At 48.7% G+C, this 15,124-nt stretch overlaps 6 protein-coding genes across 6 annotated transcripts; 5 read left to right on the top strand and 1 right to left on the bottom strand.

The window, feature by feature from the left end:
• Positions 1 to 538: 538 nt before the first annotated feature.
• SNOG_10685 (hypothetical protein) lies at positions 539 to 1,771 on the top strand (the record flags this gene model as incomplete). Its single annotated transcript, XM_001800895.1, has 3 exons — positions 539 to 626; positions 823 to 1,329; positions 1,449 to 1,771. 3 exons carry the CDS (start codon positions 539 to 541, stop codon positions 1,769 to 1,771), a joined length of 918 nt encoding a protein of 305 aa, XP_001800947.1.
• A 538-nt stretch (positions 1,772 to 2,309) lies between these two features.
• SNOG_10684 (hypothetical protein) lies at positions 2,310 to 5,240 on the top strand (the record flags this gene model as incomplete). The annotated part of the gene is made up of 3 exons (XM_001800894.1): positions 2,310 to 2,713; positions 2,768 to 3,460; positions 3,575 to 5,240. 3 exons carry the CDS (start codon positions 2,310 to 2,312, stop codon positions 5,238 to 5,240), a joined length of 2,763 nt encoding a protein of 920 aa, XP_001800946.1.
• A 913-nt stretch (positions 5,241 to 6,153) lies between these two features.
• On the top strand, positions 6,154 to 8,564 carry SNOG_10683 (hypothetical protein; the record flags this gene model as incomplete). Its single annotated transcript, XM_001800893.1, has 2 exons — positions 6,154 to 6,305; positions 6,350 to 8,564. 2 exons carry the CDS (start codon positions 6,154 to 6,156, stop codon positions 8,562 to 8,564), a joined length of 2,367 nt encoding a protein of 788 aa, XP_001800945.1.
• A 1,358-nt stretch (positions 8,565 to 9,922) lies between these two features.
• On the top strand, positions 9,923 to 12,096 carry SNOG_10682 (hypothetical protein; the record flags this gene model as incomplete). The annotated part of the gene is made up of 7 exons (XM_001800892.1): positions 9,923 to 10,010; positions 10,101 to 10,720; positions 10,771 to 11,241; positions 11,295 to 11,450; positions 11,502 to 11,566; positions 11,620 to 11,939; positions 11,978 to 12,096. 7 exons carry the CDS (start codon positions 9,923 to 9,925, stop codon positions 12,094 to 12,096), a joined length of 1,839 nt encoding a protein of 612 aa, XP_001800944.1.
• An 881-nt stretch (positions 12,097 to 12,977) lies between these two features.
• Positions 12,978 to 13,717, top strand: SNOG_10681 (hypothetical protein; the record flags this gene model as incomplete). Its single annotated transcript, XM_001800891.1, has 2 exons — positions 12,978 to 13,628; positions 13,658 to 13,717. The coding sequence occupies 2 exons, from the start codon at positions 12,978 to 12,980 to the stop codon at positions 13,715 to 13,717; spliced, it is 711 nt and encodes a 236-aa protein (XP_001800943.1).
• A 29-nt stretch (positions 13,718 to 13,746) lies between these two features.
• Positions 13,747 to 14,919, bottom strand: SNOG_10680 (hypothetical protein; the record flags this gene model as incomplete). Its single annotated transcript, XM_001800890.1, has 4 exons — positions 13,747 to 13,874; positions 13,926 to 14,048; positions 14,110 to 14,778; positions 14,823 to 14,919. The coding sequence occupies 4 exons, from the start codon at positions 14,917 to 14,919 to the stop codon at positions 13,747 to 13,749; spliced, it is 1,017 nt and encodes a 338-aa protein (XP_001800942.1).
• Positions 14,920 to 15,124: the final 205 nt, after the last annotated feature.

The following is a 15,124-nucleotide window of genomic DNA, read 5'->3' as shown; positions in this document are numbered from 1 at the left end:
TGTGGCGCAGTCAGGTCGTATAAGGCGTACCATAGTCACAGCCCCAGCTAACCCAACATCCCTGTCTAGATTCTGACGTGAGATCTCACTCTCATACATACAACTCCGCCGCGGGTTTTCCTTACTATACAGAAATTAGCCAAGAATTACTATGATTACAGTAAAAGCTTTTATTATCTCCTAGTACTGAGGCAATAGTAAAGAAACCTGACGGTGACGATGAGGATTGCGATGCTGGTGAGCACGACCCACGCAATGCGAGAATCTCACCGCAAGGCTAGGCACAGATCGATCTTCTGCTTACCCGAACTGAAGGGATAGTAATGAAATCGTGGATCTCATCATGGTGGTAAAATCAGTAAGAGGTCGAAGGATGTAGACAATCTATAAATGATACAGTTATGCCCCCGACATTAGAAAGAACATCAACATCAACAACAACAACAACACAACTACCACAATCATTAGCAACTCTTTCATTCCACCAGACATTGCCATTGAAAGCTAGTTTATACTTCTTTCCTCAAACACCGCAACCATGAGGTTCTCATTCGCTCTCGTCGGCGCGGCTTTCCTCTTCAACCCTTCCATCGGTGCACCCACTGTGGACAATGCCCTTGAGGGTCGTGCACCTCCTCCGTGAGTATTCTCCTGTTTCATTGTAGTATATTGGACACCGCTTGCAATAGTGTTCGAAGATATCAACAAGTTATCAAAATATGACTAGACGGATGTAGCTAACTTCAAGTAGGCCACCACCTCCACCGCCTCCTCCAGCCATTCCAGCCATTCCAGCCCCTCCACCAGCCCCGCCAGCTCCAGCTCCAGCTGGTGGAGAACCCAGCGATGCTGACATAAGGGAGAACATGAATACCATAGCAAAAGACAGCTGTATCTTCTACGCGAAGGTAGGTTCTGAGGCACAAGTCACGAAAAAGCGTGACGAGCGGGATTATCTCAGTGGTTATAAGATCTTGGAAGACACATGGAAGGACCGGGGTTACCCCGGCAGAGCCATTGCAGGAATACCGGGTAGCAGAAGGGAAAGGCCTAATAAGTTCTTTCGTAGGGCCTCCAGGGTTCTTGCTGAGGATTGTTCCGGGATCGTCTATGTCTTTCTACCCGAGGGCAGTGGCAGTGACTGGTCAGATGATCTTTACAAAGGCTCCATCTGGAAGGATGACGAGTGGCCAGCTCTGGTAGCAAATGGCGGCGTTTCCAAGGTTATCCGTCTCGACTGGAACGACAAAGGTAAACAGGATACCATCAAAGGCAGCTCTTCAAAGCGTGCCGTGGCCGCCATTGAGGCGCGTGATCAAAACGATAAGTGTACGTTATACCCCGGGTACAGGATTTTCGGTTATCCAAACGCCAGGTTGGGTGGCGTGTTGCGATGCTGATAATGTACTGAAATATCTCCGGACAAATCAAACTGATTCTGCTCACAGGTGCCATTTCGCTTACCCAGTGGGACAACGACCGCGTCGACGGACCCGGAGATCGATTCGAGGTCGAATTCGATGTGACCAACGGCAATGGCGATATCCTAGGACACCAGGTCCGCGTCTCTATCGGCGACTGGAACCCGTTGAGCTGGTTGAGCGGCAAGCTGTCTACTGGCCTCATCGTCATCCCCGGCGGCGGCAATGTTGGCTTCTGGTACCACGGTCGTTACTGGAGTACCCAAGACAGTAACTGCCAGTTGGGTAACTGGGTCGATGACGCAAACAACGCCCGCCACCGCGGAATCAACTGCAAATTCCAATGTTAGATGGGGCCAAAAATGCTCTCTGACATTGATGGAGTCCAGCGGAAGATAAGAATGGTTACTTTTGCATGAGTTCGGGTTTTGGTGTTGTTTTCTTTGTTGGGGTTCAAAGTGTGTTGCATTCGAGCAGATTAGATGTGTTCAGGTACAAGGGGTTGCCGTATTTTCAGCTCTACATTCGTTTGGTTTTTGGAGATTTAGAAAGTTTTTTTTTTGCACATTTTGTACTCAATTTGATAGATTTATAGAGTTTGCACTTGCCTTAGACTTAATGTTCAGACGTGTGTGAAGATTCTCTTAGCAGCAAACGCGAGAGGAAGAAAAAAACGCTTACAGTCCTCCTCAGGGTGGCAAATGGGTATAGGTTAAGTTATAGTTAAGTATTATATAATATAACCCTAAATTGACCTTAACCTATACCTAAACCTTTTTGCTAGAATAGATAAAGTTAAGTAATAGTTATAAATATTTAAGTTAGAGTTAAGTATTATATAAGCAAAAATTTAATAATTTTTTATCTTTTTTGCTAGAATGGGTTTGCATGTTTGCAAGCTGCTCACCTACCGCCGGCGCAATATCACTACTCGACGCACCCATCATTGTTGATCGCGAAGACTTCAAGGGTGTTCACATTGCAGCTAGAAATCTCTCAGATGACATCGCAAAAATCACGAACAAGACGCCGCCTACAGTTTGCTCAGAGCACATCACATCGCCGTGTGTCATTATTCTTGGTAGTCTGCGGTGCTCCAGATTCATCCAGCAATTGGTATCGTCAGGAAAACTGCACATCAGTGAAATCGAAGAGAAATGGGAGACATGGTGTACGCAGATCGTGGATGCGCCATGGGATGGATGTACTAGAGCACTCGTCATCACGGGAAGCGATAAAAGAGGCACCATCTTTGGGACGTACGCATTGTCGGAGCAGATTGGAGTATCTCCGTGAGTCTTTTAGGTCATCTCCCGGGTAAGTTCCTTGCTGATAGGCCTTCGTAGCTGGTATTGGTGGGCAGATGTACCCGTCAAGACAAGTCCAAATATTTACGCCCTGAACGTCAAGACCGCACAAGGACCACCGGCAGTCGGATACCGCGGCATCTTCATCAACGACGAAGCACCTAATTTGTCGGCATGGGTGCATGAAAAGTATGGGCCGAAGTACAACTCCGAGTTCTACAAGCGCGTCTTTGAGTTGCTGCTTCGGCTGAAGGCGAATCTTCTTTGGCCTGCTATGTGGTTCGGGTTTCCGCATCCAGGCAATTCATTCTTCGTCGATGATCCATTGAATCAAAGGCTTGCTGATGAATATGGGATTGTTATTTCTACGTCTCACCATGAGCCGATGCAGCGCGCGATGAATGAATGGTTTGATACGCCGTACAAGCAGCCGGAGAACAGTTGGAGCTGGGTGAAGAATAAGGAGAAGATTACCCGGTACTTTGAAGAGGGAGCACAGCGAGCTGCTAACTTTGAGAGTCTGATTACCATCGGCATGCGTGTTGACGGCGATCGAGAGATGAACGTCGAGAATCCCCAAGAGGTATTGAAGGAGGTATTAGCGACACAGAGAAGGACCATTAAGGACGCTTATGGACAGGAAGATGCAGTACCCCAACTAATCGCGCTGTACAAAGAAGTCCAAGAATACTACGAAAATGGATTGAAGGTACCAGAAGACGTGACACTGCTGTTTGCTGACGATAATTTCGGTACCATCCGAAGACTTCCAACCGAGAGTGAGTAAAGGCGGAAAGGAGGTGCGGGAATATATTAGCACCTGGAATACGTTGGAGAACCAAGAAGTTACAAGTGGCTCAATAGCAATTCTCTTGGTAAGGTTTGGCATCAGCTTGATCAAGCACATCGCCGTGGAGCTGATGAGATCTGGATCTTCAATGTTGGGGACATTAAGCCTCTGGAAGTTCCTCTGAGTTTTGTTATGTTATTAGCATGGGACGTGAATTCCTGGAAATTTGGCGATCTCCCGGCATTCTTCCACCAGTTTTCAGCCAGCAGTTTCGGACAAGAGCTCGCGTCACCATGTGGAGATCTCCTCCTTCGCCACGATAAACTCGTCAGACTTCGAAAACATGAGCATATTGAACCAGAGACGTTCTCGCTTATCAACTATGCCGAAGCTGACAAAATACTGTCAGACTGGACCGCGCTCCTCCACGACGCCGAAGCCCTCCACACTCAAATTCCCTCAGAAACCAGTCCATCATTCTTCCAACTCGTCCTCCACCCTACCAAAGCATCACAGATATATATCTCGCTTCAAGTCCACCGCGCGAGGAACCTACTCTACGCAAAACAGCGCCGCAACACAGCAAACCACTTCTTCGACACGTCCATTGCCCAATTCAAAGCCGACTTCGCGCTCTCGCAGGAATACCACGCCTTGCTCGACGGCAAGTGGAACCACATCATGCGCCAGCCACACCTCGGATACCGCGAGACCTGGCACGCGCCGTCGCGAGATGTGATAAGCGGGCTGTGTCTTGTACAAGCGCATCAAGCATCAAACCCTATCGCGGGAAACATTGGTGTCGCTGTCGAGGGACACGAAGGCGTCAGGCCGGGTCTATGTAATGAGGAAAGCGATCGCACACATCCGTCACGTAGGGATCTCGTTGCTGGCGTTACACTGCCAGTCATGGAGCCGTTTGGACCTCAGTCGAGGAGGTTCGACCTTTCTTTGCGCGGTCCAAAGGCAGTGAAGTGGACGATCTTAAGTCCAGTATCGTGGGTGTCAGTTCAGAATTGTGGGGTTCTCGATGCGAAAGACGAGCATGATGCGCCTATCGACGTAACAGTGAAATGTAAAGACGTACCAGCAGACTTCGAAGGCGAAGTACTACTGACCCTAGAAACCGATCTCGGCGACTTCGAACACATCCACATCCCGATCATCAACCGCCGCGTACCCGCTGAGTTTTCGGGACACGTTGAGGCGGATAGGGTGCTGTCCATTCCGGCTTCTCGCTTTGCTAACCAAAATGTGATGGGAGTGTGGAAGCATCCGCATTTCGGTCGTGAAGCGAGTGGGTCTGTGAGCTTTCGCGACTCGAGCGTCGGGAAATGCGAACTGGTGTATCCATTTTACACGTTTACTTCGACGCCGAAAGCAATCTTACATATATACTTCACGCTGACGCTTGACACACATCCGGGCGCGCAGATGACTTACGGTCTATCGCTCGATGGCAAAAGTTTCGAAACACATAGGCTCGTGCAGCAGCCTACGAAACCGGGTGAATTGCCTGCCGAGTGGTTAGGTTCGGTAATGGATTGCGTCTGGGTTAGAAAACATGAAGTGGATATGATGTGCACTGGGTCGCATGTTTTGAGAGTGGTGCTGAGAGACGAGAATATGGTTTCGGAGAAGATCGTTGTAGATTTGGGAGGGTTGAGGGAAAGCTATCTCGGACCGCCTGAAAGTCACTACTCTCCTGCACCGAACGAGTAACGAGGCAACTTGGTACTTGTATAGGTAACAAAACTGACGTTTACATGCCTCTGAGGTGAGCGCAAGTCATTCAAGTGTGCCTGCTGAGTTGAACTTCGGATAGCAAACCTTCTGTGGAGAAGAGAAGGAGGTCATGCCAATGGCCAACCCATGTATGAGGACACCATCGCTATTGCATAGCACGACCCTACCCTATGCGTGCGAATCATGTCCAGCATTCATGGCAATGCAGGTAAAAAGGGTGTAGCAGTGTCCATAGATGTGTTGGTAAGCGTTGCCCTGACGGAGAGGAAAGCAGTCATCGTTGTGCAATGTTCTGTGGCTTTCTCACCCGAGGCGCTTCTCCAATCATCATCTCTGACACGTTCATCTGCCACATTGCGGCCTCCGAATTGTTCAGGTCTTTTATGTCTCAAAATACTCGCGAATGATACAAGACTCTGTATGTTCATCCATAGTGGTGGTGTCCGCAGCGCTGGCGCTGGAGGGCCGTTTCCAAAATTAGCGCGATCTTGCCCTTACAGCCCCCATCTCAGCGAGTGATTGCGCATGCAGATGTCAGCTCGGCTAGTTTCCAGACCAATCGCGATTATCGCAACTCTTTACGCTCATATCTACCCCCTTCACGAGCAAGGCAGAATAAATGCACTTCATCTTTCACCGGTGTGGCATGGGGGCCGTAATGGCCTGGGTATCGTTGCACTCTGGGACTTCTGCCGCGATGACTGCAAGTAAAATACGTGCAATGGGCTTCAATATCAGTATACCTAGCATAGCTGCGACATATTTGTACCACCGCGGTGCTGGTACAGCGACCCTAACGAGCTTAAGAGCTGACCTCGCCATTTAGCAGTGTCTATTGACCAACCTTTCCATACTGTGAATATATTTCTCCTCGTTCACAAGTATAGCCATGGAGTCTACAGCCAACTATAAAGTGAAGTTGGGCTTCTGGACAAATTGGTCAAACGGCAAGATTCTCGGCGCGACCATGACAACGAGTCGGCAAAATGGTGGCTTCCTGATCGCTTTCTTGGCTATTTTCGTTGGCATGGCGGGGAAAAGGTAGTATTCACTCCAGCGCTGTAGATTTTGACTGATTTGTATAGCTTCTGGCGTTTGGGATGCTTCACGATTCACTGCTATCTCTCATCGGCAGAACCTCAAGATGGCGTCTACCACCAACGGCAAGCTATCCTCCGCAACTCGGATACTGCATTTGATGGTGTAGCCCGACTCTTTGCCTTAATGTTTGCATGGCGATCCGGCCTTCGAGCGCAAAGATCTCTTCTTCGCCTTTTGCCAACGGTCATTATGGCTTTCATAATCTCAGCGGCTTTTGGCGTGGCCTCCGTCTTCTCGTCAAGCGTCACCAGTGAGACACTTAACCAAGTGCTCCTAGAAGGTCGTAGATGTGGTCTATATCTGACTGGACTGCCGGACAATATTACTAAAGAGCAATCTCTCAGTGTACCCTACAGTACCGAAAGGGCGAGTCGATTCCTTGACTATGGGCGGCAATGCTATGTGGACAAGACACAAGTGGATGGATGTAACCTCTACACAAAGCCTAGACTGCCACTGAATTCTGAACGCGGCGTGAAATGTCCATTTGGGGAGGACATCTGCAAGATCAGGGACGATAACCTCCTCATGGACACAGGAAATCTCGACTCCCTTGAAGATCTCGGTATTAATATCGATCCCCAATACCGCTTCGAATTGCGCTTCGTCACTACGTGCGCGCCACTCAAGACGAAAGGATACACGAGCGACTACAATGACAGCAAGCAAGGTGCGGTAAAACGCTACTTGTATGGCTCCGACGCGAACTCTCGCCAAGTCATCGATTTCACATACGAAGTTCCCCTTGATCACGTATATCAACCAAGTGATAATTCGACATCCCAGAATGTTCCCCGTATGGAGTATCAACTCGGAGCGAGGATGGCCACTCCAATCACGGAAGAATCGGTTGAAAACCTCGACATCGCATGGGAGCCTATAGATGCACTCAAAAAGCTCGACGCGGACGTGCACATCTTGTTCATGTCTGCCCCTGGCATATTTTATTCCGACCCTGTCAGCGACCCTTGGTTCTCGGCGCAAAAGTCTATGAGTCGGGTCCACAGTGGGGGAAAGGAGTATAAATTTTGGCAGCAAGACGAACCGCTTGGTGTGATGGCGTGCACACAGCAGGTCCAATACTGTAATCCGAAATTATCCGAGGGTGAACGTTGTGAGCCCCTCCGTGGGCTGTTTGATAAGAAGAGAAGTGGATCGCTCGCGAAGACCTTTCCATCAGAAAAAGCACTCGCCGCAGTTGTATGGGCAGATCGAGTCTGGTCAAACACCATGAACTTGTTTTCCGATGCAGTCTTTTACGTTGGCGCTTCCGCTCTTCGCGCCCGTTACAGCCTCTCGGGTGCAGGCTCAGGGCCCTTGCCCGACAATCAATGGCAAATTGAAGCCGAGCACTTGCAGAAAGGATGCCTAGCGTCGCTACAAGATGCTTTCGTCCTAACAGCACACGGCGTTCCTGAAGCCCTTGAGGAATTTCGCCAGCCTCCCTTGGCTAACGAGACCATGCCCAAGTTGATCTGCGCAAATCAGAGGATAACTTCAAACAGCTATTCTTCCTTCAATATGATGGGAGTCGGACTCATCTTGGCTATTGGACTGCTCATCATAATGTTAGACCTGGGTCTTGCTCCAACACTCGCATGGTGGCGGCGTCACAAGTACGGAAAGCTACAGCTGCAAGATGCAGAGAGCGGGATCGAAGAAAAACCAGGTCATCCATTGAACCACACGCTTGAGTGGTCGCAAACATCCATACTGCAATTACAGCGCCTTGCACACGAGGCAGCTGGATACGGAAATTGGAGCGGCTGCGACGAGACTGTGCCAGTTTCTCATCGAGGCGAGCTTCTCGCATGTCTCGACCTTAGCGATTTGAAGCATCCAAAATATCAGACTAGGAAGACGACCAGTATTTCGGATCTTGAGGAGCAGGGTTTTCCGTCTAGGCCGCAAATCATCGAACAACATTACAGTAGTCTGGAAATTCCAGCAAGCGAATCTGGAGTGGGGGATATTTCCCACAGCGTCGGGAATTCAGAGGAAGGAAGCGAGCAAAATGAAGCTGGCTCGATGATAAGCGTTGAGATCGAAAACGAGACGGAGGCAGACAATATTAGCCACAGCGCCGTGCATCCGGGTGATCAAAGCGAGCAAAGCGAGATTGGCTTCACGACAAGAATTGGGGGAAGCGCGACCGTAAACACAAGTAACGGCACTCGTCAGCAGCTTATTGTGGACTAGTAAGATAGGTATTGACAGTCAGTGTGGAGACGACATGGGAAGATGTTTATATGAGCAAATGAGACAGCGCGACAGTACCACGAAGCCTGGAAGTAGCGCAATAGACGTACCAGAGTCGTCGCCTAAATCTTCTCACGGATCAAAAATGTGGTCGATCCAGGGAATTTATTTGAGCTCGATGGAGACATAAACAAGGTCATGTTCGTGGAGACCGACCATGGGTCGACCCGGGTATTCATGGCGCTACAGATGGAGGATAGCGCCGTCAGTCGATCTAGAGACGCACGCATTGTCGATTCTGTCTTTGGAGATGTTATGCAATCCTGTGCATTAGCTGTGACCTATTATCGCAAGCAGTGATGTTGTTGTCCAAAGTCATGAACAGTCAGGAAGTTGTTGTCATTTAAGCACAGATCATATTAGTGCTATTTAGAAAATGCGCACCCTCCCTAATTTAGCTGTTTTAAGAATATCTATAACAAATTATAATACACTAAGGAAGAATAATAATATACCTAATAATATTATAAGTAAGTAGCCTTTTTAGAGGTTAGAATTATATAGTTTAATCTAAAAGTAATATCTATTAATAGCTATCTAAGCTCTTATTAATATTTATAAAGAAATCTGCTAATAGGAGCATATAGAGAGGTCCTGCTCGTTGTATAGTTAAGCTGGAGGGAGGGTGCTCATATTCTGAATACGATAATAAGTTATCTAGAGGGAACTTCAGGTCCCTCTCTTATCGCGTTGTCGCACTTGCCATCTCTCTTCATCAACTTCCTAAATATATAACATCATTTCAGTCAAGATCTGGTATGATGCTTGATTCATTTCCCTTACTGCGCTTCGGACTCTAGCACTAATCACACGCTTTTCTTTCGCGCTAATCGTTCAGACCGTACCTAGGTAGAATCTAGTAACGCCCGGGTCACGACAGCTTTGCATAGAATCATCCGTCTCAGTCTACGATACAGGACTATATAATATCTTCTGATATGTTCGGAATTCGAAGCTGGAATAGCATTTGTCCGCAGCCTGGACTGATCACATGAAAAACGCTTGGAATACACATACGCACGTGGACGGTATCTGTATATCAACGCATTCATCAGCTCTTTATACTCGCATTACTAGCCCATGATATATTTTGGATACTAACGTACTGTATGTTGTGTCAATTTGAGGGACAATTGCATTCAAGATCCGTTTGCGGCTTTCTTTGTGCTAGCAAGGTCATCACAACAAAGAAAGGTTTCGTTGCTTACAATGTACGCCAAAACCACAATCGCCCTCCATCTTCGCGAAATTTAAATCATTGCAACGCCCAAAATCACTAAGCTATCGAGTGGGATACCATGGCCCCTCCATACACAACAGGAAAAACATACTTCACCAACGATGCGAAGGCTTGGAAGGCAACGAGGCCGCCAGCTTGGACGACAGGTATGTCTCAATATGTCGTGTCTCGTATTTCTGCTGACATATTACCGGAAGCTCAAATGAACACCACTTTCGATACTATTTGGAGTGGAGATGCGGCACTACGGAACTATTACAATACGCTCGCTGTTGCCCGCCCCCCGACGCTCCCAGGATTTCCGGCTCATATGCCAGCGTTACCGCAGCATCCTTATCTGGCAATCGATAGAACAGCTGCAATAGCTAATCGAGTTGTACCGCCCCAGCGAAATGCTGCTGGATTGGTGGTCGCTCCTGCACTTCTCGGCCCTGGAGTTGCGCCTGTTCCTGCTCCTGTAGCCCCTGTTATTGCTCCGGTAGCTGCGACTGCAGCCCCTGTAGCTGTTACGGTTCCTGTTACTGGAGCTGGAGGCGCTCTCTTAGTTACTGGAGGTGCTGGTGTAGGTAATCCTCCTGGAGCTGTTGCGACTCCAACTCCGGCCTATGTTTATCCTTTCTCATTCTGGCCACCGCAACCGTGGCATCCAGAACCCCAGGGCGATAGAAGTCTCCAATATATTATGGAGGAATTGAAGACAAATAACGAGAAAAGAAGCCAATGGCTGATTACCAAGCCATTCATGTGGCCTGTTACAGACGAGCATAACTGGGAGAACGCTAGACGTTTTGGATTCGGGGCTAATGGCTGTGTGGGCTTATGGTGCCGCATAGATGCGAACGGTAACATCGACAAAGTGAGTGACATACGCTTACCTTGACAATCGGATCTTCTAATGTGTGCTAGCGCACAGTAATCAAGGAGACGCGTTTTACCCGCAGTTCATGGCGCGATCCCCTCCAATGGCGTCAAGTGCAAAATGCCAATCTTCCAATGGAAGTCCAGATCCACAAAATCATCGATAGTCATAGGCCCGACAATAGCTTGGAGGGATACAACAATCTCGTTAAACATGACGGTTACAGACTAATGATGCGCCAACAGCGATTCAGACTCTATCTCGAGTACTACGAAGGAGGTAATCTTGACGATGCCGTTCGAGCATATCGGAGGACTGGAAAACATCCCCTGGGGCCGGGCAATATACCGGAATATTACCTATGGCGAGTATTCGGCAATCTAATTGCTGCATGCCAGATCCTCCATCTGGGACAAGTCGACCCAGCAGAAGGCAAACGCGCAGACTGGCGGCCTATCACACATCTCGACATCAAGTTAAACAACATATTTCTCGAGCTCGGAGAACACAAGAGCCAGGTGAGCATTATTTCTATGAATAGAGATCTACGTATCAAAGCTTACGAACGTAGATTCCAGAGTTTGTTTTAGCGGATTATGGGTTGTCAATGTTCCCACTGCGTCAGGCCCGTGATGCCCAGGGTGGAGTTCAAGGACATGCTGATTTCGTTTCCGACAACCCAATCGAATACTTAGTAGAACTTGACGGTTACGAATTCTACGCACCAGTAAGCATGATCCTATATGTGCGCGCGACGCGTTGAACTTACTCAGCTCAGGAGCATATTCGCACGAGACATGAACCACCTGACCCATTGAACCAGAAGACCGATATTTGGCAGATGTCAGTTCTCAAGAGGAGTAGAGTCACTCTGGTGACACGCTGACATTGATTAGTGGTGCTGTGATTCTGGAATTGATGATGAACGGACAAGAAGGCGCGGATTGGGGACCGAAGATTTCTCGAAATGGAGAAATATTTCCCTTGTGCAACTTCGATACTGGACGGCTTGAGGAAGGTCCGAATCCTTGGCCACCAGGCACATTCCCGACAGTAGGCCATTATTCTTTGCAGCTTCGGAGGATCATCATGCGCTGCCTCAACTATAGCCCAGACAACCGACCCACTTTGGTGTGGCTCAAAAGCCAGATCAATGCATGGATTACGGCAAATCCCCCTGCTAAACTCAAGACGCCGGTCAGTTCAGGTCGAGATCGTGAGTTTAGAATGAACCAGCCGATGCCATCTCGACAGCATCGTGGTCGATGAGACTAAGACTGAGGGCGGACCATAGTGGTTCACATGCCGAAAGGCCGCTCTCGCAGACCGCAACACTATCAGATCGCAGTATGTACAACTGGAGAGATAGGTGAACATTGGAGGGCAACAATTTAATGCATTTTGACGATATATTCATATCAATCGTTTTTGTAGGGCCGCATATCTGATAGCAAAAGCTAAAAGATCAGGGAACGACAGGAGGCTCCTTGCTACCAAGCCGTAGCGTCGAACCGTTCATGACGGTTCCGTGGTTCTCAAGTTGTAGAAGGTGTGAGATAGGAGTGATATAGCAAGACTGTGACACAAGTCTTGGAAGTGAAAAAACGATTGAACGAAGTCGCCAGTTGCTCTATGAAGTCTTTGACTTTTTCTGAGATACATGTTTTCTACTGCTGAATCTTACATTTTTTTTTCTTGCATCGTGAGAGCGTGTCTATCCTCAGCTTCATCTCAGCACTTCACAATCAACAAAAGCATTGCCATAATTCTCTATTTTCTCCAAGATGATTCGGCCCAAAGCCACTCATATTATCACCAACCATCTCAATCCACACCGTCCAGAGCACCCAGGGCATCCTGCGCTGGAGCAGCCAACTCAAACAGCTCCGCGTCGTTCGGAAGTCCCCCTCCCAGTTCATCAATTCCATCTTCACACCCAGCTGTCTCAATTGCATCTCCGCTGTGTCCAGCAGATGCCTAAGCGTTGGGTGATGGCCCTGATTCCATTCGACATGACCCCACTAATCGTTGAGCTCAGCACTACGATTAAGGGAAGCGGGATAAAGGTTTCCACTAAGCACACTAAACATGTCGTGCATTTCTTTATGTTCGGGGTGCTGGCGTGATGATAAGGGAATGTCCCTCACCATCGTCTCCTCCCTGACTGGTCCCATTTTGATATCGCTTCTTGCGATGAGCGCATGGAGAACGGAGCCAATATCCCACACGTCGGTCTTTTCGTTCAGACGTATCCATGGCGGACCCCATTGCTGTGGCCCCTAGACAGATCATCGACACAGATGACCTTGTTATTATTGATGCAAGAAGTAACATGGGCATTGCACAGTTACTCGAAGGTCATCTCTGCGAAGCTGAACATATCCATCGACACGTGTACAGCAAATGCCGCAAAGTGCTTGGAAGAAGCCATCCTGAGACGATTAAGAGCAAAGCCAATATCGGCATGACGCCTAACGAGCTCGAAAACCACACGCGTGTTGAAGCGCTGTGGAGAGACGCACTCCTACTGTTCCAGCGGTTCCTCAGTCACACCCATTCGGACACGCTAAAGACGTATACGAACCTCGCCACCAATCTTCACGACCAGGGGAAATTTAAAGAGGCCGAAGAGGCAATTACCGTTGTTGCACCAATTATACAGTCCAATCACGCTCAAACGAACATGGAATTTACCGAGCTCCTTGAACTCCGCGCAGTATTGTTACATTGTCTTGAGTTGTACACCATCGCAATTGGTGTTACTGGGCAGGTGTACGAGCAACGTCTAGTTCCCTTGGGGTACGAGCATCATCACACGCAGAGGGAACTTTCTCACGTTCGTGACCTGGCCGAGAATTGTGAGCAAGGACAAAGTGTTGAGGCTTTTGGATCGTGTGTTCCGTTTGTGAGTACATGCGATGTGTGTTGGTATAGTTTATTTTCAATATCCAATCTCCTTCCTCAGCAGTCCGATTATACATCCATCGCTTATGATCCACGACCCTTTCTTTTCATCATTCGATCTACAGCTTGAATTCGGTTTCCACCAACCTCTCACTCAACGCCCATAGTCGTTCAACCATCTGTGAATCTGTCGCATGGGGCGCAGCATCGAACATCTGGCAATCGTGCAGGAGTACACCCTTCGAGGCTGTCAGAAGTTAGTTAGTCATCTCAAAGCAAAATGGAGGACGAGACATACAGTCCAGAACAGGATCCAGTGCCGCAACCAGCACTGTCGCAGCGCCCTGATCATGATTCTTCCAGAATGGGCTCGTCTTCCGGATCGCCTCTTCCCCTTCAGTATCGAGGTTCCGGCTCAGGCCTGTCCATATCGCTAATTCTAATCAGTATGAGCCTCCAGTAATAGATACAGTGGGCCTTACATCCAGGATGCACGGCGAAACTGGCAATTCCCTTTTTCTCCAAACGCTCGTTCAGCCCGATGGAAAAGAGAATGTTTGCCGTCTTTGCCTGACCATACGCCACCCACCCATTGTACCCATCTGGTCTATTCTCTGTGAACATGGGAGGTAATGGGCCAGGATTCTTCTCCTCAGAAGGAACATCCTTGCCTGTGATATTGTAGTCCGAGAAACGCACTGGACTGATGCGATGACCAAGACTCGTCAAGTTGATGACACGTGTTGCACCTGGTGGATTTGACTTCGCCGCGGCAAACAATTTAGGCATCAAGAGGTTGGTGAGCAAGAAGTGGCCGACGTGGCAGGCCCCAAACTGCCCTTCAATTCCTTCTGCAGTAGTGGTACGCTCTTGGGTCATAACGCCGGCGTTGTTGATGATCAGATCGAGGCGGTCGGTCAGGGTAGATATTTCCGCTGCGGCTGCTTTGACAGAGTCTTGAGACATGAGGTCCAGTGAGACGAGACCAATGGCGACGTCTGGGTAAGTATTTCGGGTGTTTTTCAGAACTTCTTCAAGCTTGGGTCTGGTGCGAGATGCGAGTAATAGAAGAGTCGGAGCCTGAGATGCGATGCTCAAGGCAATGGAAGATCCTATGGACTCAGGTGATACGCCGGTGATGAGGACTTGGACTGTGGTCAACAACCGCTAATTATCCAAGCATAGTCCCTCATACCCTTCTTGCCTCTAATTTTATCAGCGAAAGCTTTCGCGACTTGCAGACCGCCCGTCTCCTTATCCCACTCTGAGTGCGTCAACGTCGACGATGCCATGTTCGTTGAATGTTACAAAATGACATGCACTCAGTCCAAATATGCTACATACATAATGTCGCTTTGCCCCACCAGGTTGCAAGCGACCTGCATGCGCATTCGAGTATCATTCGCGCTCTTTCACCAGCGGTACAAGCTCTGTCTCGAGTGAGCATTGGCACGCTTTCAAAGGCACAATATCCTGGTAACGCAAACCTAGCGCGCT

This window comes from Parastagonospora nodorum (genome assembly GCF_000146915.1).
Source record: "Parastagonospora nodorum SN15 chromosome Unknown scaffold_17, whole genome shotgun sequence".
Classification (NCBI taxonomy): Eukaryota; Fungi; Ascomycota; class Dothideomycetes; order Pleosporales; family Phaeosphaeriaceae; genus Parastagonospora; species Parastagonospora nodorum.
Note: the sequence above shows the minus strand (reverse complement) of the source record. Positions and strands in the feature narration are given on the sequence as shown.